Source organism: Erigeron canadensis, chromosome 7, assembly GCF_010389155.1.
Source record: "Erigeron canadensis isolate Cc75 chromosome 7, C_canadensis_v1, whole genome shotgun sequence".
NCBI classification, from domain to species: Eukaryota; Viridiplantae; Streptophyta; class Magnoliopsida; order Asterales; family Asteraceae; genus Erigeron; species Erigeron canadensis.
The window spans coordinates 1,723,874-1,751,231 of NC_057767.1; the positions used below are offsets into that span (position 1 = coordinate 1,723,874).

General features: G+C 33.9%; 4 protein-coding genes across 17 annotated transcripts; 3 read left to right on the forward strand and 1 right to left on the reverse strand.

The window, feature by feature from the left end:
- The first annotated feature begins 4,172 nt into the window (after window positions 1-4,172).
- On the forward strand, window positions 4,173-5,363 carry LOC122608371 (immediate early response 3-interacting protein 1-like). Of its 3 annotated transcripts, XM_043781467.1 has the most exons (3): window positions 4,175-4,313; window positions 4,387-4,608; window positions 4,821-5,363. In XM_043781467.1, the coding sequence occupies exon 3, from the start codon at window positions 4,854-4,856 to the stop codon at window positions 5,085-5,087; it is 234 nt and encodes a 77-aa protein (XP_043637402.1). In that variant the 5' UTR covers window positions 4,175-4,313; window positions 4,387-4,608; window positions 4,821-4,853; the 3' UTR covers window positions 5,088-5,363. The 3 variants fall into 3 exon arrangements, with proteins under 3 accessions (XP_043637403.1, XP_043637402.1, XP_043637401.1); XM_043781468.1 differs by lacking the exon at window positions 4,387-4,608 and having other exon boundaries at window positions 4,173-4,313; window positions 4,839-5,363; XM_043781466.1 differs by lacking the exon at window positions 4,387-4,608.
- A 493-nt stretch (window positions 5,364-5,856) lies between these two features.
- On the forward strand, window positions 5,857-12,737 carry LOC122606464 (tRNA N(3)-methylcytidine methyltransferase METTL6-like). Of its 10 annotated transcripts, none has more exons than XR_006324908.1 (10): window positions 5,857-6,092; window positions 9,362-9,448; window positions 9,539-9,643; window positions 9,720-9,827; window positions 9,901-9,972; window positions 10,069-10,119; window positions 10,219-10,281; window positions 10,377-10,501; window positions 11,287-11,376; window positions 12,401-12,737. XR_006324908.1 is itself a non-coding variant. In XM_043779315.1 (9 exons), the coding sequence occupies exons 1-9, from the start codon at window positions 5,901-5,903 to the stop codon at window positions 11,015-11,017; spliced, it is 837 nt and encodes a 278-aa protein (XP_043635250.1). In that variant the 5' UTR covers window positions 5,857-5,900; the 3' UTR covers window positions 11,018-11,249. The 10 variants fall into 10 exon arrangements, 4 of the variants coding, with proteins under 4 accessions (XP_043635250.1, XP_043635249.1, XP_043635251.1 ...); XR_006324907.1 differs by having other exon boundaries at window positions 12,423-12,737; XR_006324906.1 differs by lacking the exon at window positions 12,401-12,737 and adding an exon at window positions 10,984-11,072 and having other exon boundaries at window positions 11,287-11,377.
- Window positions 12,738-16,001: 3,264 nt separating this feature from the next.
- Window positions 16,002-19,345, forward strand: LOC122607589 (protein phosphatase 2C 16-like). The gene is made up of 4 exons (XM_043780596.1): window positions 16,002-17,007; window positions 17,624-17,959; window positions 18,065-18,170; window positions 18,982-19,345. The coding sequence occupies exons 1-4, from the start codon at window positions 16,435-16,437 to the stop codon at window positions 19,317-19,319; spliced, it is 1,353 nt and encodes a 450-aa protein (XP_043636531.1). The 5' UTR covers window positions 16,002-16,434; the 3' UTR covers window positions 19,320-19,345.
- A 1,062-nt stretch (window positions 19,346-20,407) lies between these two features.
- Window positions 20,408-25,457, reverse strand: LOC122607746 (nuclear transcription factor Y subunit A-3-like). Of its 3 annotated transcripts, none has more exons than XM_043780777.1 (7): window positions 25,409-25,457; window positions 25,233-25,300; window positions 23,894-24,231; window positions 22,916-23,016; window positions 22,431-22,502; window positions 21,506-21,676; window positions 20,408-21,109 (listed from the first exon to the last, which is right to left on the reverse strand). In XM_043780777.1, exons 3-7 carry the CDS (start codon window positions 24,177-24,179, stop codon window positions 20,786-20,788), a joined length of 954 nt encoding a protein of 317 aa, XP_043636712.1. In that variant the 5' UTR covers window positions 24,180-24,231; window positions 25,233-25,300; window positions 25,409-25,457; the 3' UTR covers window positions 20,408-20,785. The 3 variants fall into 3 exon arrangements, with proteins under 3 accessions (XP_043636712.1, XP_043636711.1, XP_043636713.1); XM_043780776.1 differs by having other exon boundaries at window positions 25,401-25,431; XM_043780778.1 differs by lacking the exons at window positions 25,233-25,300; window positions 25,409-25,457 and adding an exon at window positions 24,692-24,722.
- Between the last annotated feature and the right edge of the window lie 1,901 nt (window positions 25,458-27,358).

The following is a 27,358-nucleotide window of genomic DNA, read 5'->3' on the forward strand; positions in this document are numbered from 1 at the left end:
GTTTGAGAGCTTACATTGCTAAAAAATTGTATTATATAATGGGTTATCAGTTATCACAAGAGGATACATCAATGCAAGTTTGCAACTGTAGTTCTTGTGGTTCATAAAAAAATTTACTCTTATCCGTTTCAAAATTATTGTTGGGCAATGTTTTCACTTCACCCTAAAATTAAAAAATACTGAAAAAAACGAGTATAATTGTCAGACACTTAATTTTAGGTGTAAAATTTCTCATTTTTTTTTTAAAAAAATATTTTTTACATAAATGAATAAATGATTGTGTCCTTATATTCTCATCCCTCCTAGTGTATATGCTTTTAGTAATACGAGAATGGTACCCGCGCGTTGCAGCGGTGATGGAGGTGATGGCGGGGTGATGATGTGATGGCGGGGTGATGATGTAATGGCGGCGGCGGTGGTGGTGATGGAGTGATCTACCTGACGGGCTCCGTCCTTAGCCGTACGGACTCCGTCATCGGATTTAAAAATTCGTTGAAAGTATATTGAATGACCACTTTAATGAAAGATCATAAAATTTTAAAAACACCAATATAACTTTTATAATTTATCGATGTACGGTGTTTGAGATAAAAGATTTTGAATGAATTAGAAAAATAAAATGATTTACGGAGGAGAGAAAAAAAAAATGATTAGTTGAGATTTGAGTAGAGAGAAAATATATTATAGTTATTTTAGGTAAATATAAAATAGATAGCATGGACATTTCGAGAAGATACTTAAAATCAATTTTGAAAATTTAAGTTCAATGTTGAAAATTTTTAAGAAATATGCTTTATAATATACAGTAGTATAGATATAGATTTAAAATTTTGATGGTTGACACAAACTGAAATTTCGATGGTTGATATGTGCCAATATACGATGTAAACGTACCCTTGAATGTTTAGCAAACTAATGGTTTGCCGGTTAGCAAATGGCCCAAATGAATTTCGAGTGATCAAACAACAAAACCAAATTTAAAAAAGGATATGCAGTTAACAATATATATCTTAGACTTGAAAAGTGAAAACCATGTGAGCAAGTCTCAATAGCATGTTAGACCCGGTTTGGTATACACAATCACAAAAATTGGAATTCAATTTTTTATTCTAATAGAATAGCTCATTACTATATCATTAATGGCGACCCTTATGAACAGTGACACGTGCCACGTACGTGGCGCTGTTTTATTGGTCTCGCCTATATCCTGCGTTTTTTTTCTAGATTTTGCCATATCGGAAAATGGCGACTCTTATGAACAGTGCCACGTGCCACGTGGCGCTGTTCTATTGGTCTCGCCTATATCCCGCGTTTTTCCCCAGATTTTGCCATATCGGACTCCGTTAAGGTTATTTTTTTTCGGTTTTTCTTGGTTTCCTACATAGTTTTTTTTGCTTTTGTGTTTTCTTTCTATTGGTCCACCTATACCCCGCGTTTTTTCGGATTTTGCCATATCGGATCCCGTTAAGGTTATTTTTCTTTCGGTTTTTGTTGGTTTATTACATAGTTTTTTTGCTTTTGTGTTTTCTTTCTATTGGTTCATCGTATACACCACATCACTATTTAGATTTTGTCATTTTGGATTTTGGGGTTTTTTCTTGGTGTTCATCATAGTTTTTTGGCTTTTGTGTTCTGAATTAATATATTGGAAACTTTTACACAAAATTTAATTTTTCCTTTGTTATTTCTATTTTTGTTAAGGTTATTTATCTTTTGGTTTTTCTTGGTTTTTTTATACCTTTTTCTTGCGTATATGATCTCTTCTATTGGTTCATCATATACCCCGCATCACTATTTAGATTCTGACATTACGGATCCCATTTTGAGTTTTTTCTTTCGTTTATTTTTTTGGCATGGTTATCAATAGTCACCATGCTTATTAAAACTTGACACGTCGCATCGGCTATAAAGTGACACATCGCACGTTTCCTATAGTTTGGATTTTGCCACATTGCATCATGTTCGGATTTTGTCACGTCTTTTTCTTTTTTAGTTTTGTTTTTCCTTTTCGGATTTTTTATTACGGGTTACTTCTGTTGTTTTTTTCACACTTTTTATTTGTCATTCAACCTTATTGTGATACACCCCGTACCACTACTTGCATTTTGCTATATCGCATCCACTTGATATCTGAATTGATATATTGATATTTTTGTCATATCACATCCCGTTCAGGTTTCTACTACGGGTTACGTTTTGCATACTTTTAAACAAACATATTAATGACAAAATTATAGCTAATTAAGCTGTTGAAAATTCACGGCATATATACTAAAATAACGAACCGTTTCAACAAAGGAATTGAGTCCAAAATTTTCTAAGTTCTAAATGAAATCTCATTCATTTTCTAACTATGTTTTTTTTCGAACAGCAACAAGATTTTCTAACTATGTTAAATATTATACTTCTGTCAATTATTATATTTTAATATATAGAGACATTTTGATAAATCGTAAGTCAAATTCAACAATATATGGTAAACAACTTTACCCTCTTCCCCAATAATTACCACATCTAAAAATTTACAATATTTACTTCTTTATTTTGAAACGAAAAACAAATGCTACAAAAGAGCGAAACTTGTAAAACCAAACAAAAAAAAAAGGATTGTAATTCTATTAATTATTTTAGTATATGGGAAAATTTTAATAAATATATCGTAAGGTGTATTACTGTAACATTATACATACATATACTGAAAACGAATTTTTGAGAAATCTAATTGAAAGTTAGTTTTTGAGTGATTTTTAAACCATTCCATTTAGTTTTTGAGTGATTTTTAAACCATTCCATTCCATTCCATCCCATCTTTATACTACTACTGAAGTACTGATCAACAGATACGTATCCTATCTTTCGCGTTCCTTTTGTCACCGTTTAAAAATAGAGCTGACAATTTCTACCACAAACCTGCTAATACGACACGATCTGCTTTTAATAGGTTTCGTGTTTGACGTTAACAAGTTTTGTATCTTAACAGGTGCGGACCTATTAAGACACAAAAAGACCTGTACTATACATATGTACTAAATGAAATCTGCTAATACACAACAATACCTGTTAAGCACGGTTAACATGTTTCTTACCAGATTTATTATCGTGTCTTAACATGTTTCCAATCATTAACAGATTTCTATCCTTAGCAGATTCCTTAACATGTTCGATGGTTTAAATTTAGAATTTTTGTTAACACGTCTCTTATCAGGTTTCTTATCGTGTAACTTGTTAAATTTAATGTCATGTTCGTGTTTGGAAAAATTGACACGATTATTTTATCGTGTTCGTGTTTGGCCTTAACAAGTATGTGTTTTATCATGTCGTGTTGGACACGATATGTCAGCTCTAATTTCAAAAAGATTTACCACAGTTTGTAGAATAATGGATTTTGCTTGTATATTATGGTTTAACTAGTATTTTGAAATAATGGCTTTTTGTGTAGTGTTTTTAGTGGTTAACCAAAATTTTATTAAACTTCAAACCCATGGTTTGTATGATAGGACATGTCACAAAATATTTTAACATCAATTCGGTTCACCTATTACAACTATCCAGTATTGGAATCGATGTTTGGGTTGAAAATCAAAGATGTCATAATTGGGCATTAAACTATGTCAAACCCTACTTAATAATCATTGGACACGTTTTATGTACTTCAGATAAAGAATCCTGCTCCACCTGGATGTCGACAATCAACTCATTCCTCGATGATCATATATAGGCATATCTGTTGTTTAGATCATGATTGCTCATTCGGATTGATTAGTTGTAACACTACTTTGGTTTGATCATGAAACTACTATATATGAGCCACAACCAATATGGAAGCTAGAGGCGTAAACCATTTGATCGAAGAAGTGGCGTTTAATGTTCTGGCGTTTAAACAAAAGTACCCGATCCAGACACCAACTACCATTTAAAACAAATTGGTTTTTTTGGATTATATGTTTTTCGATATAAGATTTGTGTGTTAAAGAAAGAAAATAAACTCATAAAACAAAGAAAGAAGTAGAGCTTTTATTTATGTAAATTGTTAATTATTATTACTAAAAAAAAAAAATGTACTAAAGAAAGAAAATAAAGAAATTTTCAGAAAAAAAAAAAAAAAAAGTTTCGAAATAAACATACCTAGCTAAGACTTGTTCTTAACCTCAAATAATTTAATAATCCCCCAGACAACTTTGGCACGAATCTTTGTCTACGGACTAAGATAACAGAAATGCCATCTCATCTAGTTTTCCATTTTATTATCGTCTTCAACCAGCATATATTTCAAACCATCACTTTTCATCATCCTATACAACTTCAGATCCAAGGTAGAACTTTCATTTTCCATATCTTTTACATTTACCCAATTACTTTATTTATCTATTTTTTCATTTCTTCTAGGTTATCATCTATTCGTTTGCAATTCAATCAACATAATACATAATAATCACATCTACACATTCATATATGCAACAACTATATCCAGTCTCCTCATGAGCTGGATATAAAAAGATGAGATGTAAATAGTAGAGAGTCATCCTTCTACCCGATGATGAAGAGACTGCTCCAACAATACATACATTTTATAGTTTTTTTCTTTTGTTAATATGACAAGCTTTTCAGGTACATTCATCGTGGGTGAATTTACGTGGCCACATGCTATATATTTTTTTCCCTACATCTATATGAAGCAAATAAAAATAACATTTGTGCAATAATTTTCAATAACTATTAAATAAAGAAACCAAATTTATGTTTCATTGGGTCGGTGATCTCTTTTTAGACTTGTGATACATTACTTTTATGAATTTGTGTATGTAACAAAATTGTGACAGGACAAAAATTAGTTACAGACCTGATTTCACGACATGGGTTTGTGGACTCTGCTTGAGGGATGTCTGCTTATTGCAAATGCACTAGCAATATTAAACGAGGACCGTTTTCTTGCACCGAGAGGGTGGAGCTTCCAAGAGTACTCCGGGGTCAAGAGGAATTCGCTCAAAGGACAAATCATCGGACTCATTTATGCAACACAGTACTTAAGAGTTCTTCTAATGATCCTTAACTCTCTTTGCATTGTTGTAAAGCTTGTTTCGGGTTGATTTGATATAACCCAATTCCTCTTCACATAACTTCTTTGTTTTTGGCTATTTGGTTGGCAATGCAAACCGATTTTCATCAACAGGCCGGAGTTTCTCAACTTTCGCCCGCCAATAATGAAATCTGTTTGGTTCGTTCCTTTAGTAGTAGTATTCAATGTTCATATGTAGCAAATTTGATCCATCTTCGTATGTTTTCTTGTTCAAAAATTATATTAAACTCTTTGTCTCATCATGTGAGAAGGTTTATAAGAAGCATAGTCATGGAATTATACTTCCTTTCTTGTATGGATTTGATTTGAGCTTTTGAAAATAATGGTAACAAAAAGCCATGGACTTCACCTATTGACATGTCACTATAAACATTGGAGCCTTCTTTTTCATGTTTTTTTGAGAAAGCTCAACGTCCGACTTGTTAGTTTATCTTAGAAAGTAAAACGGATAAATAAATCAGGTTTTTCTGCTCAGATTATCTGAAATAACATGACATTTTTATGTATTAAGAAAATTCTGGTGATCGATTTTTATTTTTATGTTTTTTGTTTGTCCATGGCTGATTAAAACCATTTTCCTAACCAATTCTAAAAAATATTTATGTACAACAAAATATAAACCAACCGATGGAGTCTTTGTTTCTGGAGACCGAGGTCGATCTTAATTTACTCTTTCCGTGGAACAAAATGAGAAACTCTTGAGCGGGATTTTTACTTAAAAAGGTAAATACTACAAAAGTAGAGGGGGTGCTAATAAAACGTAGTTATTACTTCTTTAGTTCTTCCTTTTACACCATCCAAAAGCTCTTTAACGGCAGAGGACATGACGGCGGTTTATCTTCCCGCCATTTCAGTCTCGCCGTCGTACCCCCACCCACTTTCCTTTAAACGACGACGTTTCACCGGCGTTGTTAAATTAAAGTGTTTATCAGCGTCGTCTCAAGTTGATATTGAAAATAACTACTATGATACTAGAATACATTGGGAAAAATTTTATGACCTCCATCAGAACAAGGTGCCCCCCAATTTTATCTACTATTTTTTATTATTTTAATACTATTATTCTGGAATATCATTTATATTTATATTATTATTATTATTTACATGTTACAAAGTAGTTTATTTTAATGTAACGAACTTGTAATTTGGGGGTGATTGGGATTTGCTGTACAAAATAAATACTAGGTACTAACACGTATTTGTTGCTTTTCGGACGATAATATAGGGCCGAGGAACTAAGATTTTTTTTGCGAGAATGTCACCTTGTTTTGACAGAGCAAGGAACGGTGTTCGAACCCTTGTGGGGAACATGGAGCTTTTCTCGGTAGAGAGGGGACTACACCAGGGTTCCGCGCTTAGCCCTTACCTTTTTACCTTGATCTTAGACGAGTTGCCGAGTGACCTAGAAGAGGAACTACCGTGGTGCCTGATTTTTGCTGATGACATCGCGCTTATTGCAAGATCGAAGGAAGAACTAAACCGTAGTTTAGAGTAATGGAGAGGAGCCCTTGAAGACGATGGTTTGCGTGTGAGCCGAGAGAAGACAGAATACCTACAATGTGACTTTGATAAGCAGGAGATAAGACATAATGGGGATGCATTGGGGAGCGGATATTGTGCCCGAAGGAGTCTTGTAGATACCTAGGATCAATGATACACAAAGCGTCGGGGGGTGGGTGTTAGATTAAGACGTGACACATCGGATCCAAGCAGGGTGCATGAAGTGGAGAGCAGCTTCTGGAGTCATGTGCGACAAGAGGATCCCGCTAAAACCGAAAGGCAAGTTCTACAGAGTGGCTATTAGACCGGCTATGGTACACGGGTTAGAATGTTCGTCCCGGATGGAGGTGGTTGTGCTAAGGTGGATTTGCGGGAAGAAACTATTAGATAGGTACCCCACAGGAGTTTTTAGAGAAGAACTTGAAGTAGGATCCATCATTAACAAGCTAAGGGAAGGACGCTTAAGATGGTTTGGTCATGTCAGGAGAAGAGACCAAGCTGCTCCAATAAGGAGAGTATAATCTATCCACGTTGACGGTGTAAGAAGAAGTGGAAGGCCAAAGATGAGGTGGGAGGAGCGACTAGCGAAGGACCTAAAAGCTCTGATGCACGGAAACGTCCAGAAGGTAGCGTACCCCGTATCGGAAACTCGTCGGGGACGGAATTACCTATGGGGACGGCTGCGAAACGTTTCTTGGCCGTTTCCAAAAATTTGGGGACGTTCCTTGACTGCTTCGATAAGTCAACTGGCGTTTCTTCACCGTTTCTAGTTTTGGGGACGTCTTCGGTCTTCATCTTCTTCAAAAGGAATTTCATGTTTAACTTGGCCACCATTATTACGGAACAAAAAGGGTTTTACTTACATCCAAGGGCGGAACTACCTTGACACAAGGTAGGTCCATAGACCTATGTTGGAGATATGAAACCTAAAGGGTGTTTGAACGATAGAATTGAACATTGAAACTGAAGCTTTGTTGTTAATGGCGGATGAAGAAGAAAACTATAGTACTTTGTCTTATCGAGGTCACATGTGTGTATTACTTTTTTATGTGGAGGGGAGTAAAATATTAAAAAGGGGGGTGAATTTATATATAGACAGGTGTAATGCTCTAATGGATGGATGGAGTTTGAGATAGATGGATGAGATTTAGGATTAATCTGACCAAGGCTTTAACTATAAAATGTTTTTTAAATATGAAGAGCATACGTTGACTTATTTGTAGCCACCAGAACTTTGTTTTTAAAATCATATTTACATGTAGTGGAATTGTTTTAAAAGAGCTTGGCTTATCGGAGGACATGACGTCGGATATGATGGCCCGGAGAACTAAGATTAGAGTAGAGGATTAGGTTAGGGTAGATAGCTGAGTGACTAAGATCGACATTTTTTTCCCATATGGCTTTGCCCAAGGATGTGAGGGATGGTTGGGCCTGGAGAAGTGGGCCCAACTTAGGTGACTCGATGTTACGAAGGGGTTTGACCTAACAAATTAAGAGGTAGGTCGATGAAGGGAGAAGGACAGGATACCAAATGCTCTAAAGGAGGTCCCTAGCGGAGGACGTGGACAAGGGGCGAAAGGCATATGGGATTAGATTATGTAGACTATTTACTTAGACTTGTTACTTAGACTTTGGTTTTCAGTGACCTCTGTATTGGTTTTGGCCTTGTGTAGAGGTAGGCCTAAACCGAGGGGGGAGGTCACGCACTCACGCTAGGCTGACCCCAAAATGCTTGTTTGTCGGAGGACATGACCATTGAAAGAGGATTTAGAGGACTAGGATTAGTTTAGGGGTTTGAGAGTATATGTGAGGAATAGGATTTAGTCTAGCTAGGCGGCCTTAGTACTTTGTTCCATAGGGTGTTTAGCACCAGTTATCTTTCTTGCACGGTTGGTTCCATTTTTATATGCATGTATGCATGTCGTTTCCTTATACCATGTTGGCTAGTGTATATGTATTGTGGAACCTCTGCTAAAGTACGTTAGGTTGAATGCTTGCTACTCTCCCACGCTTAGAGACAGGTATGTCCTTCTTTGCTATCGGCGACCGACAGGTATGATAACTAAAATCCTTACACTTTTCTACGTTCACCTCTTTGTGGTCGGACGTCCTTATGGAAGCAGTCTCTCTACCTTTGGGTAGAGGTAAGACTGTCTACAGCCCACCTCCCCCGTACCCCATCTAGGGGTTGAGTCTTTGTTGTTGTTGTTGTAATGTGATGGCCGTATAAATTGTTACAACTAAGTGCTATGTCATTAAAATTGGCGTCGTGTTAGCGCTTTATAAGTTATCACATACATGCGTATACTATAGAAGTTACTAACGTCCTGTAGTGCTAGTTCCCACAAATTTTGCTTATGTCATGGATAGTGTCACATTGGTTGTATCTTGGATAGCCGAGTCAGTGGTTTACAAGTTAAAGGTGTTTTAAATGCACGCCGGTGTTATACTAGTTATAAGATGTCAGATTTATACAATAGTGCTCTTTTGTTTGTGGAAACCAAGTACGGGGGCTAGGGACTAACTCTTTTTGGGTGACATGACAGCTATAAAGGTTATCACCTCATTAAAACAGATGCCATTTCAGGAGTTTATGGATTACACCACCGTATAAGTAGTAGTAGCCCAGAAGTTTGTAACGTTAGGAGCTACAGCTGAATATCTAGTATAGACAATAGCAAAACCATGATGGTTAGATACATTTTGGTGTGATTTGCAGTTTGTAATACTGGGAGTTTTATGATTTACAAGTAATTTTTGATTAATTTAATTAAGTGATTGCAGTTTTTCAAGGATAGACATTACTTGGAGAAGGATTGGGGGCAATACTTTTATGATGATAATGCCAATGGAAGACTCATTTTATTTGAGGTATCATTCATTTTGTTATATAAAATACCGTCTCCATTTTCTTCAAAAACTCAAATGTGCCTTCAACGGAAACTTGATCATTGTGTGCAGGCTGGCTGTGGAGCTGGTAATACAATATTTCCTCTTGCCAAGAGTTATCCTCAACTTTTTGTTCATGCTTGTGATTTCTCACATCATGCAATCTCCCTTGTTAAGGTTACCTTACTTTCTCACCATTTCTACTGTTAAATATTTTGGAATCGGATTTTGACCTTTTGGATATCGTATGCAGTCGAATCCAAAGTTTCGTGAAGATCAAATGAATGTTTTTGTTTGTAATATTGCAGAAGACAATCTCTGCGACCACGTTGCATCCGCATCCGTTGATGTTGTGACATTAGTAAGTATGAAATTCTTGTTATTGGTCAATAAGAATTCGGAAATTGTGGATTAACACTAATTATTTGAAGCAGGTTTTTACACTGTCTGCAGTTTCTCCCGAGAAGATGCCCACTGTCATACAAAACATTAGATGTGTATTGAAGGTCAGTCTCTAAGTTTTTTTCTTTATTAATTCCAATTTCAGAATATTGGTTTCACATTCCATAAATCCATATGATGAATGCCATACAAATTTGCAGCCTAATGGTCATGTTCTTTTACGGGATTATGCTGTTGGGGATTATGCTCAAGTGAGTTAAATTCCTTTCTTGTTATGAGCTGAATTTGTACCCATCCGACCCGTTTTACCATTGCTAGTTTTCTTTACGATAACTCTTGTCTTCCTGCAGGAGATGCTAATAAAAAAGAATCAAGTTATTAGTGAAAACTTATATTTTCGTGGAGATGGCACTGTAAGGACTCTATAGATATGTCACCGTCAATTCATCAAATTAGTTATTTCCACCCTGTGTACTCTTTTTCACTATTATTGAATATTTTTCTGCAGTCTTCCTTCTACTTCTCAGAAGATCATTTGTCAAATTTATTTGTAACAGCTGGATTTAGTCTAGTGGATGTGAATACATACAACAGAGAAATAAAAAATCGAGCTCGAAATATTACCATGCAGCGGTATAGTTCAAACTCTAAATTTTCTCTCGTTTAAGACTTTTCTGTTAGAGTTATGGTGAAAACTTTCTGGCAGAGGTGGCAATTTTAACCTTTTTACTTGTAAATGGGTTAATTTTCAGGTTTTTGTTTTTATTAATTTCCAGCGAGTCAAACGGGTGAAGTTCAATCAAAATAAGTTAAAAAGGCAGGATAAATAGATTGAGCAGGTCAAAAGTGTTCCAAAGAGTAGTTACAGTTTATAAAACTTATTGAATCGTTTTATTCAAATAGTTGTAACATTAGTAATGTAATATAATTTTTGTTATCATAATACTAATTGGTTATAGAAAAGTTAAAAATTTGGACTACAAGTGTTTTGGGTCAACCTGACCTGTAGTAATGTTTACCCATTTTGATATGTTACCCACCCGCTTATCTGCCACATCTACCTTCATGTGTACCTCTTTCCAGTTGTTATTTAGTAGTTTATTCTTCTCATTCAGGCGTTGGATACGGGCAGTTTTTAAATTACGGTGATGGTTTCTACGCACTGTAAGAAGCAACTAACTGCCCAATCTTCATTCACTCACGGGTAGAGACTATCCTACTACAACATTTTTCACCATGAATTATCTGGCACCTAACTTGATGCAATTTTTTCCATCTATTAGCAATATGTGTATGATCTAGTGTTTCAAAATGTAAGCATATAGGCTATGCTTTGTTATGGATAATTGAAATGTTTCTCAAAGATTATTTAATGACTTCACTGATGAGTATATTCAATAAAATCATGAACTTCATAGATGTTCAGAGATCGAAACTTAGGTTGCAGACTAGAGGACATTGTCTCGGCTTTTCTAAGAAGGTTGCTACATGACACTTCCATCATTGAGGTAAGCATGTCATTTATATTTTAGGAAAAATGGAGTGTTACATTCAGCTTGTATGAAATTTTTGTACATAGATAAATAGCATGAGCCCTGTAAGGTGGAAACTCTCAAATTTTATGAATAGATGTATAATGAAGAGACATGCAACATCCATGGACATTTTAAAATCTAGTGAAGTCTTTAAAACACAGCTATCATATGGAACTAAAACACATGAATCACTAGTCTAGTCTCTAGTTTCTCTCCATGAGCCATAGGCGTACCTTGACCATGGCTAAGATCGCCCTTTTATGTGACATGATATTCTTTCAAAGTTAACTGCAACATTTCTTGTAATTTGCATGGCTTTCTAACATGGAGCGAATGCACATGTAATAACTAGGCTAGTCTCTAGTTTCTTTCCATGAGCCAAAGGCGTAAGGTCACATACTATAAGTGTAGGACAAATGAATTACCAAAAGTCCTAAGTCATGTTTAACCGGGACACAGCTGTCGAACCTAATCTGGAACATCCAGTTCAAAAACATCCAATATTTAGGATCTGGGTATCATTAGTAAACTCAGGATCTGCAATTTTAGATATCTAAAAATGTTAAGTATACATACGTTTTTTACTTTCTCAATACCTCACGAGGTAAGTGGGTTTGCTACTTTGCTAAAGGGTTTTTGACGACCTAACAGCAGTATCTAGAGTTGCACTCGTCGACTTCCAAAGCAAAAAGTTGTTCGCATATCATTCAAAATTCATTTACTTATGAGGTAAAGAATAAAAAAGTAGATTGGTAACCAAAAAAGTACCCATCCTTGTATATACCGACCATTAAGTTATATATCAGAAAATTACTTTAGATCATCTCCAATATATTCTATAACCTTAGACAAAGAGTCACTATTAACATGAATCCTTCCATTATTGCCTTCACTCTTTAGATTCATGATTATTGAAAACTGGGTCTGCTTCCTTACACTATACTGAATAAATGTCTAACGAATGAATCTCAAGTATCACTCTTTAAAACCCAATCAGTCGCCATTTTGGTTTTTGCCAGGTTTTGACCAGATTGGACTGACTAGTAGTGACTATGTTTGGTCTGGTTTGGTCCCGGAGAGGGTGAAGGCGTTTTTGGGTTTTCGGTTCATCCTTACTTCAGAGTTCAGAGGATGGTTAACTGACTTCATTTTGGCATGCCAAATATATTATACTTAATTCATCCTTTTGTTTTTTGGTCATGTATTTTATTCTCCTATCAGATTTATTTTAATTGTTTATTCCTTGTTCACTAAACTCTTATCTAACACAACTAACAATGTTTATTAAGTATTAGTAGACTAATCAAAACTAAAGACTACTTAGATCTCTTATATTTAAATGTTTAATTAAATTTTCTATGAGATGTGTTCAATACTTATGGCATCTTCAAATAGTGAATATTTTTCTATCTTATATTTATCAAATAATAATAATAATAATAATAATAATAATAATAATAATAATAATAATAGGGAATATTTCATTAATCATATTTTTTGATAATACCAATATTTAAGGCTATGAATTATTTTGTTTTTGTTTACGCTCTACAAAGCAAAAGATAGTTTCCTTTACCTTTATGGATGCTCTAAAGTCTTAACTTTACGTTGAAAGCATTTTGACCTTTGAATTGAAATAAAATGTCAAGAATCAAAGATTGACCCTTGATTTAATTCAAGGGTTAGAATTAACAACTTTACCAATAAAGTTATAAATAATTTTAGAGGATCTCAATCCTTCATTTACACATGTTCACATACTAATTGCTACAAAACCACTTATGAGGTGACAGTTACACAATTTTTAAAAAAATCTCAATTGAAAACTTCTCAATGTAAAATCTTAGAGAGAAACTAGAGAAATGGCTAGAAAGTAGGTCACAAGGATAATATTTGTTGAAATATAATGCAGGTAAGAAGGAAATGCTCATATCGGATTTTTGACATGCAACACATTACATTATCATAATAACATACTTGAACTTCCAAGTAAAGTGCTTGAACGATCGGTAAAACTAAATGAAACAAACGACTTTATTTAAAGATCAAATTTCCATACGTATAGTACATCATAATCCATAATCAATCCCAAAAGGCAAAGATTGGCGGATGAATTTTGATCCCGGGTGCTTTTTTGACTATAGGCATTACCTACCTAATAGAAAATACTCTCCTCACACAATGGGACACGATGAAGACAAAGCTTGAACCAAAACCTCCTTATACCAAAAATGGTCTCAAGTTTTTCTTTTACGCTTATAGGTATCATTTAAGCTATGGACAATTGGTCGTAATTCACAATCGTAATAACAATGATCATAATTGATACAAGTAACACAATGATTTGAATTCAAAAATATTGTTCCTATCGATAAGATAATTTAATGACATATAAACTATAAAATTTAGAAACAAACCTAATAAGTATACAGATTATGACAAATGCTCAAACTAAATTGATAGAAAAAATATAAGATAAAAAATGATAATAATAGTTTAAGGTTTAATTAAGTTGATAGGTTGGTGGCTTAAAATCTTTTGAATCTTTGATAATGGATCTTGTTGGTGAGACTTACCCTCTCAAAAAGCGACACGTGCTTGTTTTTCACCCATAAAAAGTTCGTTTATGAGTAGAATTTAATAATCCAAGAAGAAGAATAAAACCTTTTGGATTAATTCAATTAAATTAACTAATCTTGTTTTTATGCATTAAACTAGTAATTCAATTCAATTAAACTATTGTTTAACTGTGACATCTGTTAGGTAATCATAACTATTATATCATAAACATACTTAATAGATTTGTGAGTCATATTATTGCGCTCTACTTTTTTAATATTTAACTCTAGCCTATTGGCAGTTGTGTGATTTTTAGTCAACTTTTTAGTTTATGAGTATAAATTGAGATGTATAATGTAAGTTTTCTTTTTATCAAAATCAATATAAAATATATAAAATGATCGAAAAGGCATTCTAAAATAAGTTTGTCTACAACATTAAAACATCTAATCATACTTTCTATCACATTAGATTGCAATATTGCATAGAATGTGATCAATACAATGAAGAAGGTCATGAATTTGTATACGATGACAACTGTTGTAAAAGAGCTTAGAATTGATTGGAGTGTATAGATAAATAGATGTTGAACCCAAGAAGATCATGGGTTGAGTTTAAATGTCGATTAAAGCAACTATCGACTCATTTATTCAATACAAAAACAGGATAAGAAATGAAAGACATTAAATGGCTTATATGAACGTTGTTCGATAGTAAATGATTAAACGCCAATAACATTATAGCAAAATGACCATCGATCCTTGACATTATGTTTTTTAATTGTACTTTTTTTTTTTTTGGTTTTATAATAGACTGTTAGTTGTGACCTCCAGTATTTGTTAGACGGTCACTTTACTAATATAATTATTATCGTTCCAAACTACAGTCTCATAGGATAATGAAATATAGTTTATAAGATTATTGTTTTATATAAAAAAAAAAGTATACAATATTAAATTACTTGTTAATGGATTGGTGATCTATTAGTTTCAGTTTAGTGACTTGAGTTTTTTTTATATGAGTTCGACAGTCGCTTTTGACAATTATAAAGATAGGTTATTTGAGCTTTTTATCTACAAGTTTTGGGTTTAATCTTAGAACATCTTCAATGGTGTTTTTGTCATTGAAAATGAATGTGTTTTTTTTTTTATCAATAATTTATAAAATTTCAAACTATTGCATTTTTAAAAGACTATAAGCTAATTTCAAGCTTTTATTATTAGAGCTTCTATATCAGAGTATAAAAAGCTTTTTGGTAAAAGTTTTAGGAAAATGTTAAATTAAGCCCTTAGGGCTTCACTTAACATGAATAAAAAGATTGTACATTTTCATATTAAAAGTTCATACCTGAATTTTATGATAAGTATACAACTAATTAGCACCTTAACGAAAATTCTTATGACTTTGTTTTCAAAGTTTTGATATTGTGGATGCCTTTAAAGGAAAGTTTAAAATTACGAATAAAATGGTTTATCGAAAAATACATAAATTAAATTAGTTGGATTAAATCATGACTAATAAACAAAACAAAAAAGGCAATGATCGAGACTTAGATAAATATGCCTTATACGTGTCATCAAAGTAGTTAAAGCATTCCCGAGGAACTCTTTCTTTCTTTCTCTCTCTCAAACAAATCATAAAATCAATAAATTGAAATCTTGAAAAGACCCACAAATTTAATCGCAAAAAAAAAAAAAAAGCAGCACATATTTATATCAACAAGCATTTGGGGTTTTCCAATTTATCATTAATTGGTAAGCCATTTTTTTCAATCTTTCTTTTACCAAATTTATTACTTGTAATACAATTTATGGAGAACCCCATTTGTTCATCATAATTTTTTACTGTAGATATCAATACATATTGGTATATATTGACTTAATTTTTTTTTTATAAAAAAAGTCAATTTTTATATAAAAGATTGAATTTATATACAAAAAAATTCAACTTTTTATATAAAATCTTTGAAAGGTTGATAATGGTTGCCTTAGATCCATGTAATCCATATGTCACATGTTCCAAGATTTTAATAAAGTTGGAACCTTTATAGGTTTTAATCTTGTGATTTTGATATTTTCTTTAGTTTTCATGAATCCCTTTTTGCCTTTATTGCTTAGTAGATTGATGGATAAAGGTTGTTCTTGATGCTTTTAATTATTGTTTAAAGGCTTTGTTGCTTTTTTTTTTCATATGATTTTCAAGAATCTTGTAAGAAAGAAAAAAGTTAATTTTCGTTGAGTCGAAAACTCGGCTAGCCCGGATAACCTGAACAGAAAAACCTTATGAAATTAGGAGTACTATTTTGGGTGATCATTATTAGATTAGATCCATTGTTGGTTTAGGCCCATTATTGGTCTTATTGAAATTTGAGGTAGTAAAAAAGAAAAAGAAGGAGAAGGTTTGTAAGGGACATGAATCAAGATTCTTGATGATAGAAGCTAAGTTTGTGAAAATTTGAAAAGAAAGATTTGTATGGAAGGTATGTTAACGAATTCTATATCAGAGAATACTTCACTTGGGAGTCATACGGCGGGTCGTGTGAAGCTACTAACTGAAACTGCTAGCTTGTTAAGTAACAAAGTGGATATGGGATCCGTAGGTGACGATGTTATTATCAGTCAAGAAAATAACGATGTTGATGAAATTATGTCGATTGGGGATGAACCCATTGATGCGGATTTAGTAGGTTTGCCTTTGCCTATTGTTGTTGCAGTTAAGGAGATAGAGAATGATGAAGTTGTTGCAAAGGTGACCCATTTAGGGGAAGAAACGACTTTAAGTTCATCTGTAATTGCGGTAGTTGATAAAAATCTTAGTAAAGGTATAAAGAGTGTATTTGAGCTGAAGTACATACCGCTTTGGGGTTTCCACTCTATATGTGGTAAAAGGCCAGAAATGGAAGATGCTATTTCAGCGGTTCCTTGCTTTATGGAAGTTCCAATTAAGATGTTTGTCGGGGATCATGTAAACGATAGGGCTAGCTCAAATTTGACAAATTTGACCACTCATTTCTTTGGTGTATATGACGGCCATGGAGGTTCTCAGGTATAGACATGTTTGCTCATTTTTAGCTATTTTTATATGCTTAAAATTGACCAACATGGGCAGATCATCCTGGTTGCCTAACAAGTCAAAAAGGGTAACTTCTAATCCATGTCAAAATGGGTAACTTTTTCATATGTGTCAAAATTTGTCATATTCATTGGCCTCCCAAACCTCGTGTTTGTTTATGAATTTTGTTTGACTTGTTGTATTAGATATGCTTACGAAATTTGTTATCATTAAAGCGATGATAAATTTTTTAGTAAATAGTTTCAATCAATTTATATTCGATGTTTCAATGTGGTCGTGTCTTGCCGGTTCATATTCAAAATTTACTAACAAGGGAACAAGTCAAATCAGTTGAAAATAAACTGTAGTCTATTTTCAATGCTTACAACCTTTCCATCTTGCTGCCTCTTTTAATTGTATGGAATCTGAGTTTGCCAGAAATCTGATATGCCTAAGATGGATTTTGAACCAGGCCCATTTGATATTAGGCAATCTTTTTGGCATTGACCTTTTAACCCATTAGAGATAACGACCCGTTTTAGGTGAACAAGCTGAAATTGCCATCTCTAGTAGCAGAAATTCTCAAAGCTGAATGTATATCTTGATTTAGGTTGCCGACTACTGTCGTGATCGTGTTCATCTTGCTTTAGAAGAGGAGCTGAACATGTTTGCGCCAGAAACCAGTAACGAAACGTTACAGGTTCAGTGGGAGAAAGTTTTTACAAATTGTTTTCAAAAGGTTGATGATGAAGTTGGAGGGAGAATTGCCAGAATAGCCCCTGAAGGAAACGGACATACTTCAGAACCTGTAGCCCCAGAAACGGTTGGTACAACTGCTGTGGTTGCAGTAATTGGTTCATCACATATCATAATTGCAAATTGTGGTGATTCAAGAGCAGTTCTATATCGTGGCAAAGAAGTAGTGGTTTTGTCAAATGATCATAAAGTGAGGCATATGTTTTTTGGGTCAAATTTCATAAATGTAAAATATGCCTGAAAAAGTGTTGCTAGAAACTAACTTTTTTTTCTTTTGCCTTTATATTGAAATTAGCCAAATCGGGAAGATGAACATGCAAGAATCGAGGCGGCTGGTGGCAAGGTCATACAGTGGAATGGGCATCGTGTGTTCGGTGTTCTGGCAATGTCAAGATCTATTGGTAAGTTTGTTGTTAAAGATGGATCAAGTAGTCAGTATAACGTTGTATCGTTGTGTTTGGTTCCCTGATCTTTAGGTGGAGGTGCCAAAATGAGCGGGTCAGACAATTAGAAATATGATCACAGTTTTTAGATAATTGTCTGGGTGGGGCTAGGTCATTTAAAAACATTTTTTGTTGAATGTATATTTTGAAAAATAAGAAATATGATCACATAAGATATATTTTCTAGAATAAAGTGGATTAGTAGATTTTCTACCCGTATTGTTTTTGGTATCTATTTATTTCATCCTTTTTAACCATTATTAGAGATAAGAGTATAAGACGAGCAAATTTGCCACCTCTTCTAGGGATACGGCCATGGATGGACCTACATGGGAACCGGTGCATATATAGAATCTTTCTATAGAGTAAAATAATTAAAGTCTAGCTGTTTTTCTTGTGCCTATCCCTGTTGAAAATACTTTACCTAGTACTAGTCACACATCAATTGGTCAAGCAGATTGGTTAACTTAAACTCCGGATGGTTGGCGTTGACCTTCCAACCCTATTTTCTCTTCTTCCTTTTTTTGTTGAAAAACTGACTCCATATATTCTTAAAAGAAGCAATATAACGTATAAAATTAAGAGCAATATATTGGACGCAGAATTAGTGATTTTTGACCTGTTCTTTTTTAGAATAACATCTCTATATGAGCCATTTCTACATGATATATAACTCAAATTCACCTACTTTTAGATATTTGAGTTGATATTACTTTGTCTATTGATACTTTTGTTTCTAAACCCTTTTCCTTGTTTTTGTGTTTTTCAGGTGACGGGTATTTGAAACCTTGGATAATACCCGTACCGGAAGTCACATTTACAGCACGAGCTAGAGAAGACGAGTGTCTGGTTTTAGCTAGTGACGGGTTGTGGGATGTTATGTCTAATGAGGAGGTGTGTGAAGTTGCTAGAAAACGGATTCTTATTTGGCATAAAAAGTATGGCGGAGATGTAGCCGATAGGGGCATTGGCAATGGAGTTGATCTTGCAGCCCAAGCGGCAGCTGATTATCTTGCAATGCTTGCTTTACAAAAAGGGAGTAAAGATAATATATCTGTGATTGTTGTAGATTTGAAAACTCAAAGAAAGTTCAAGACAAAATCTTGATTGATTCTTATCATTTGATTGGTTCACCCACATCTATTATATAGTTTTTTTTTTTTTTGCATTATACAGTTTTAAAAGTCGTTAAACCTCACTGTTCCATTTCTTGCCTATACGGTCTATAATTAAGAATCTCATACGTTAAACAACAAAAAAAGACGCATGGTTGATATAGTACATTATGCCGATTCCATGGTAACTTTTAGCTCCCTTGACTTTTAGCCGATTCCACGGTCTATCTTGCTTGATAGGAAGAATTAAAAGGGTTGTCACATAGTAAATCATCGGCGGCACTATGCATGTTTAGTGGGATAATGTCAAGAGAAGTATTAGCAGAACCCTTGAGGGTAACAGATGCATTTATCCTCACTTCTGAATCAATATCCCAGGAAACTTATTGCTCATATCCCAAGTATTGTAGTTATTATATTGTTGAACATATTATATTATAATTGCAAACTGTTACAAATTTGAAAGGTGTTCTTTATAGCACCAAGCCATGGTTCATTGGTTTTGGGCAAATGATCGTTAAAAGAGTCACTTTTTAGACATTATTAAACAACAATATTACAGTTGGCAAATCTAACTTCTCTTCCGTTTCTTGCAAAATTAGCGAAATCCAGAAGGTGATGTGCAAGAAGAGACAGTAGGGGTGCGGGCATACACGGAAAGGGCATCATTTATTTTCCAGTGGGATGTCAAAATAGTCGCGTGGCATTCAAAAATCTGCTGTGAAGACACTCGTCATTATATTATATTACTTTGTCGGCAATGATGCAAATTATATTACTTTGTCAGAAATTTTCGCCATTACAAGGATCGAGGACAGAAGCTTCTTGCCCATAACATGTGGCTGTGGTCTTGATCTTATTCACATATATCATTATAAAGCTAGCTTTCTTGTTTGTGTGGTTCACCCAGATAAATATCGATTTGTTGAAGGTTCAATATGGAAACTAAATCGACATGCTTCCAGTCATGAGCTATTCAAGTGGCACAGTAACTAAAGGGGGTCGGTTTAAATTCCATTATACACACAAATCTCTTCGAACTGCCATTCAAATGAATGGAGATAAATGAAAACTAACAGCTTTCAAGGAAGAACTAGCTTCAAGGCATTAGATATCACCAAACAAACATCTTACAATAACAAGGCTCCAGCCCTAATCTATAACGTAAAGTCTGTCCTAAAAGACTTGAACCCAACAACAGAATAAGAAAGTTTTTTACCAATCCGAATCGACGGGCAATAATATCACGAACAAAATATGACAAGGTTTTGGGCTTTCAAATGTTAGATCATACCAATCAAAACCAACAGACAATAATATCACGAACTTGATCCCTTGTCATGATGGCATTACTGAGAAGAACCTAAGAAGCTAACAGAAAGTAAAGAGCCAAGGATGACTTCCCTTATGAACCACAACAAATATTTGCTTGCTGGTTCACTGAGACGTTTCACTTCATCAGAGAAACATTTGGTGGGTCCCACCTAGCATACCACCATTTTCAGTCCTGCCTACTTGTGTGGGCCCATCCACATGCGAATTGTAGATAGAGAACCTGTGTTCTTGCTGGTGAAAGAAGTTATCGCCATTGGAGACACTTGAAATATCTGAGCATGTAGCACCGCCACCACCAAGATCCTTATTTTGATGACATAGATCATCTTGTTTATTGATCAAGCCATCAGGTTGGGTTTCCTGAAGTTTTTTCAAGTTCAGAAAACGACCACCAGGTCCTCTAGCCCTTTTGACTGCATGAACATGCCTGGATTCATGGAGATACGGCTGTCCAATTTTACAAAGAAAAAAGGTTACATGGGACCATAGATGACCTTGCAAAGAAGAGAATTAGTCATGTCCACCAGGTCAAGTTTTTGCCTCCAAGGCTCCAATAAAAATGAGTCAAATGGACTAAAAGTCGTTGAAAATGTATTTTAATGTTTTAAACAACCTAAAGCATTTTGTTGAGGAAATTAGGTTTTTACTGAAATAATTGGATTTTCGCAATCACAACTACACAAAGCTATAACTTCAAGACAATAAAGTATTTTATGACCAAACTCAACCAAGACTATAAAAACCAGTTTTGACCCGTCACCCAACCCTCTGACCCCACCCATCTAGCCAACTCTTTAAACTTCTAAGCAGAGAAGTGAACAAGCACAGGCCACGCATGCATACCTTTCGTGGTTTTGAAAGCTTGTTTTGTGCCTCAAGTTTGGCCCGATACTGTCTCCTACGAAGAATTGCATTGTACTGTTTCACATTGACATATACTGGTTCATCGTGTGCATAATCAAGAGGCAATGGCACTCGAGTACATGTCATGCTTATTCCTTGGAGATGAGAAAGCTGGTAATAATAAACGATGAACATAACAATACTCAGGTCAATTTTTTTATTTATTTTTTAATTTTAATATTTGTTGTAACACAGGTCAAACTTGAAAGAACTAGAAACATTAATTTTGTAAATGAAACTTGACAAGGAATTAGAATCATTCTCGGATAAAGAAAGTAAACACTACTTTTATAGAAAAGCAAAAGTAAAGAAAATTCTGAATGTTTGTTTAGTAGGAAAAAAAAAGAATCTTACAACGAAAATTAAATTAGACAAAGTGAATTATAGAAAATGGTCAAGATTATCCAGCATATATGATGATTCATACGACTTGTTACCAACTATTCGGAATCAAGGCAGATATCAAATCTAGTGAAAATATGGTATCTAATCTAGATTTTCAAGTGTTAATTTACATCCAACAATTTAGAGACCATTAGAACATAAGCATTTCATTTCATGATTGTTGCACAGACGAATTTATCCTTCTATCGAATCAATGAAAAGATCCATGTACGAATTTTGCTTACACCACGTAGACTGGACCAACAATATGAGAAGTCAAAACCACGAAGACCAAAAGGAAGAACATAATGTAAGATCCAATCTAGATAGGTGAACAGCTTGATATGCTAATTGAGAAACAAACAAACGTTCTAGAAGATAGGTGAACAGCTTGATATGCTAATTTAGAAACAAACAAATGTTCTAGAAGAGGCGGCTTAATCAAGAAAGAAAACATAAATAGAGATAGCAATGTCCTAACCATAGTTTGTGAGCCATAAGGTGAAAGCAACCCGTGACAGTATGGATCAGGATATAGAAGTGGAATGCAAGCCTGCAATAGAAACAGGGATTCATCATCACCCAAGAAAAAGCTAGCTAATAAAGAAATTAAGAAAATGCATCAAAAGTCCCCCAAGCTGTATTTTTAACTGTATGTTTATTGTTTATCACACTAGTTCTTTATATAAAGTTTACAAACTCTGTAAAAATAGATGTTTCAGGAGAAGGAGATACAGTCCATAAATCACTCATTATGACCTCTTACAGTCTTACCATACCACCCATACCCAAATTTTGCCAACTCTAGCAAGATGAGTAACATAGTCAGAAAGGAGCAAACAAGAATAAGATATGATTCTTTATAAATTGTTGCTTCAAACCAACACCGATAAGAAAAACTATTATCAGTTTGTAAATTTCACTCCTGTGAAAAATTAATAAAAAGGATTGATGGTTTCTACTTACACATGGCTGCCTACTACGAACAGCTTGAGAAGTAATAGCTATATCCCGAGTGCCCATTAGCAAAGGTGACCCGACGCTACTATCTTCATGTGTCCCGTGAACTGAGGAACGGAAAGATACCAAAGAAATATAAAGGACTTACGAATCTAGAGTGAAAGTGCACGTCATCTGGACATTTTAATAATCAAAACAGTCAATAGTCCATGACTCCATGTGACTATGCCATTGTAGCACTTCACATCTTGACAGATTCAGAGGTAATAAAATCTCATGTGAAATTTTCTTAGCAAGTGAGTAGCATTTGATATCATACTTAGTATGGATTTTCTTACTGCCATTTGTTCAGACTTCAGACCTTGTCATCTTATTGCACATATTAATAGCAAGGTATGCACTGCAATGATAAATGTCTTTCAAGGGATGGACTATAAAACAGTTTTCATTATTAAAAGAACCATAGCTATAGAGGTGTGAATTACGATCCATTTAGATAAATAGTTCATCTCTAACAGCTCAAAATGGCAGATTATAAAAAGTAGCTTAAAAAGAAACAGGTCAAAAATGTCGAAAGCCACCTAAAAGTATGATTTCATTTTACGCAACCTCTTGAAATCGCTTAAGCAGAAACCTATATTACAGAGTAATATTATCACAATTTAGTTAATTCTCTAATTTTACTTTAACAGGTTAATTACTTGAAAAAGAAGTATTTCAGGTCAACCTAACTCATTTCAGCATGTACCAAAATTTAGCCGTTTCCCAACCGCCCAATTTGGCACCTCTATGTGGCTTCCGTGTAATTAAGTCTCGTGTATACATGATGTGGGCCTGAAACAAACAGAGCCTTTGTTGTACAATATTACACATTATATGCACATTAACTTGCCCACAGATTAATATAGCACACATATGACTCGTAGTAATAATAATCCAACTAGTTCACTCAACCACATTAACAACGATAATAGCTAAATATACCTGACTGCATCGAAAACCTGTTTTCCCCATACTGGTAGCTATCTCCAGCACTAGCTACTTCAGGGTAAGATTGACATGTGGATTGAGTTGATGATGAATCTTGATCTTGAAATGGAAATTGAAGACTTAACTGCTTAGTGTCCCGTTGAAGTGGCGTTGAAGATCCCATCTTTAAACTTAAGTTATATGACAACACTGACTGGTCTAAAAACGATTCAGAACCCGTCCACTGAGACATATACCCAACAACACTCGGATCACAATTCTTCTTAAGCAATTCGTGCATGCTTTCAAGGCTACACACAACTTCTACAACGAGTGGCTCGATAAATAATCACCTGTTTATCACAAATTTATCATCATTTATATAACTTACAGTACGAATACAGAAAGGATCCAAGAAAGAAAGGCTAAAAAGAGTAGTGGAATCTTATTAACTTAAATAAACAAACAAAGATAATGTCAAGAATAAGATGCTCATCTTGTTACGACATTACACTAAGAATGTTAACCATTAAAGAAACAAACAACCTCATAATCTAGAAAGAAAAAATCAATGTTTTGCTAAAAGCAAATAAGCGGATGAGGTTTTCCTTGTTCAAGTAAGTCTTTGGCTCAAATGTACATGGTCTAACCCGGGTATCTCCATGGCCATTCCGAACCCTTTTTTGACCACCCCAAATATGTTACCTAGTGAGATTCGACCTCTTGTAAGGACATCGCTAGACTCCCTCCGAAGTAGGTTCTAATATAAACATAAATTTCATTAAAAGAAAAAGGAAATACAAAAAAACTCACTAGTGTTGATGCCATAACTAAAGAATCTTGGACTAAAAATGGTATTGATAAATCTCACAAAAATGAAGCTATTTAGAACATATTATAGACCAAATCTTGAAAACAAATTAGCAACTATGATATCATTATCTAGTGGGTACCACTAGACCCACAAAAAATTAATTTTCAGGGATGAATGCATAAGAGTTAAACAACGCACAAAAGAGTGTCTTTAAAGTCAAGATCAAAGATGATAAAAAAAAAAAAAAGTTTCAAAACAGATTCCTTAATTAAAAGATAAAAGAAAAACTTCAAAACAAGACATGTAAAGAACTAACTTTTTCCAACCATATTTAACAAAAACCCAGATTGAAAATCAAAGATGAACATGCAATTTTCTATATTCAGGTCATTCCATGGCAGTTTCCAAACAAAGATAAACATGCAAATATCATCAATAATCAAGAAACTTTAACATAAAAAAGTCAACAAAAAAGAGTTTTGTTTTGAAAAACATATTAAAAAAAAGGAAAGGATTTTTATGAGGAAAAAGAAATGATACCCTTTGTTGGGAAGAATCCAGGCATGCTTCCTTTCCTGAAACTTTGGTGGGTTTTTATCTCTGTAAGTCTATTTCAAGAAATATAGATATTGATATATATATATGTATGTATATGTATATATGTTTGTGCTGTGTGTGTTATATATATAATAGGACAAAAGATAGTACTGTTTTACATTGTAGTGGTTGCAGGGCTCCGGCAGGCAGCAAAAACCGTCAGTAGTACAAAGAAGCAACAACCTGCTCCAATTTTGTTTGTTTGGATATGTATATATATTTATGTATGTATTGTTTTAGTATTTTCAAAACTTTTTTCTTTGAGATAGAAGTAAAAAAAATCAAAATAAAATTTAAGTGCGTTTTTCATGAGTATGTGGGAAACTAATTAGATAAATGGAAAATGAAAGTGAAAGTCGAATGTACATAGAGTATATATTTTGAGAAATGTTTAATGTTTCTAACTCGTAACTTGCTGCTAAAAAAACGTAATAGGCTGGCGTAGCTCGCTTCGCTCTTCAAGCTCCGCCCCCTCTTACTCAACGTCTTCATCTATAAAGAAAGCCCTTTCTCCAGAAGAGAAGAAGGTAAGCTTTCAAGTCGTAGCTTGTTGGTTTTTCCATCATCCAATCAAAAAAGAAAGAAAATGAAACTTGGCGAAAAATAAATGAACACTTTGTTGAGCTTCGTCTTTGTTTTTTCTTCAAAGCCCCAATCCGCTCTCGCTCTCCGCTACTAACGGGTCTTCTTAAAAAAATTTCTAATAATATGATGATGACACATGTTGAAATCAAAAATGAAATTATGAGAGAGAATTTATGGATCACACTTGTCATTGAGTAAAGACATTAGAAAAATTATTAAAAGGATAATTTAATGGGATTAATCATTTTTCATATGTATATATGTATATATATTTATACAAAAAAAACCAAACTAGTAAAATGAAAAAAAAAAAATCCTCCAGAACTATTCTTTAAAAATCCTCTTAATAATATGATCATTAGATTTGGTATAATTAAAAGATCAGGAGGATATATCATTTCCCATGATATACACCGATGCCGAATACAAAGATATTTGATAACAAATGCTAATAGTTGTTATAAGTTATTGATTCACTTAAATATATTCATAAATTAGAAGTATAATGCTTGATTGAATGAATTATATAGGATTGAAAGTACTAATAATTGTTTGAAATGAATAGTTGATATTATAAATTTGAACAAAAGTAATTAAGTATTTGGAGGATGGATAGTTGTAGTATTAATTGTAAAATACGGAAAAATGAGTTTGTTTAACGAATAATAAAATATATGTATGTTTTTCTATTTTTACTTTTGAACTTTCAAATACTACTAATAAATAAACTAACAAGAAGTTAGTAAAACACATACAAAGTTCAAAGAAATTTGAACACAATACATTACATGAAAAAAACCCGAATTAAAAATTAAAGGAGTTTCATTAGCCCCAAGCCCCCAACAGCTAAAGTAATGCCTTATGAAGTTGATCATGTTCGTAGCCACATAAAGCTAATGTCTTTTAATTCTTTGGTAGCAAAACGAAAGAAAGAAGTCCTCTTAGGAAAATTGCACTCGTTCCTAACTTTTAACAATGTCCAATAAAAAGCAACCACCGCACAAAAAAAATGGTTTGTTTCTGATGAGTGGCATTCATGAGCTCTTTCAGGTTTTTGTGGTGTAATGTTACACCAATATACTATGAAACTCCATAGTGAGTTGTAAAAGGGCAATGTAGGAAGAGTTGATATGTTGTTTCCACTTAGATGCCGCATAATAAGCATAAAGTTCTATGCAGTGAGATATTTCTTAGTTATAGTTGATATGTCGTTGCAAACTTGCAATACAATTCATCTCAATTTTCCGATTATACTAATTATAATTTTCCATCCGAAGTAAAACTTATATTATGATGATTTATATCTAGATTAAAATTTTAAATTTTGAAAATATAACTATCTTAACCAGTACATGTGGCTTGATTTGAAAATTAATATATATATTTTTTGAAAGGTGTGGATCATTTGCTCGCAACAAGAACCTAACTTATGTTGTCTTAACTGGGTCCGCGTTACTCACCCTCAATACCTAGTAGGACGAGAA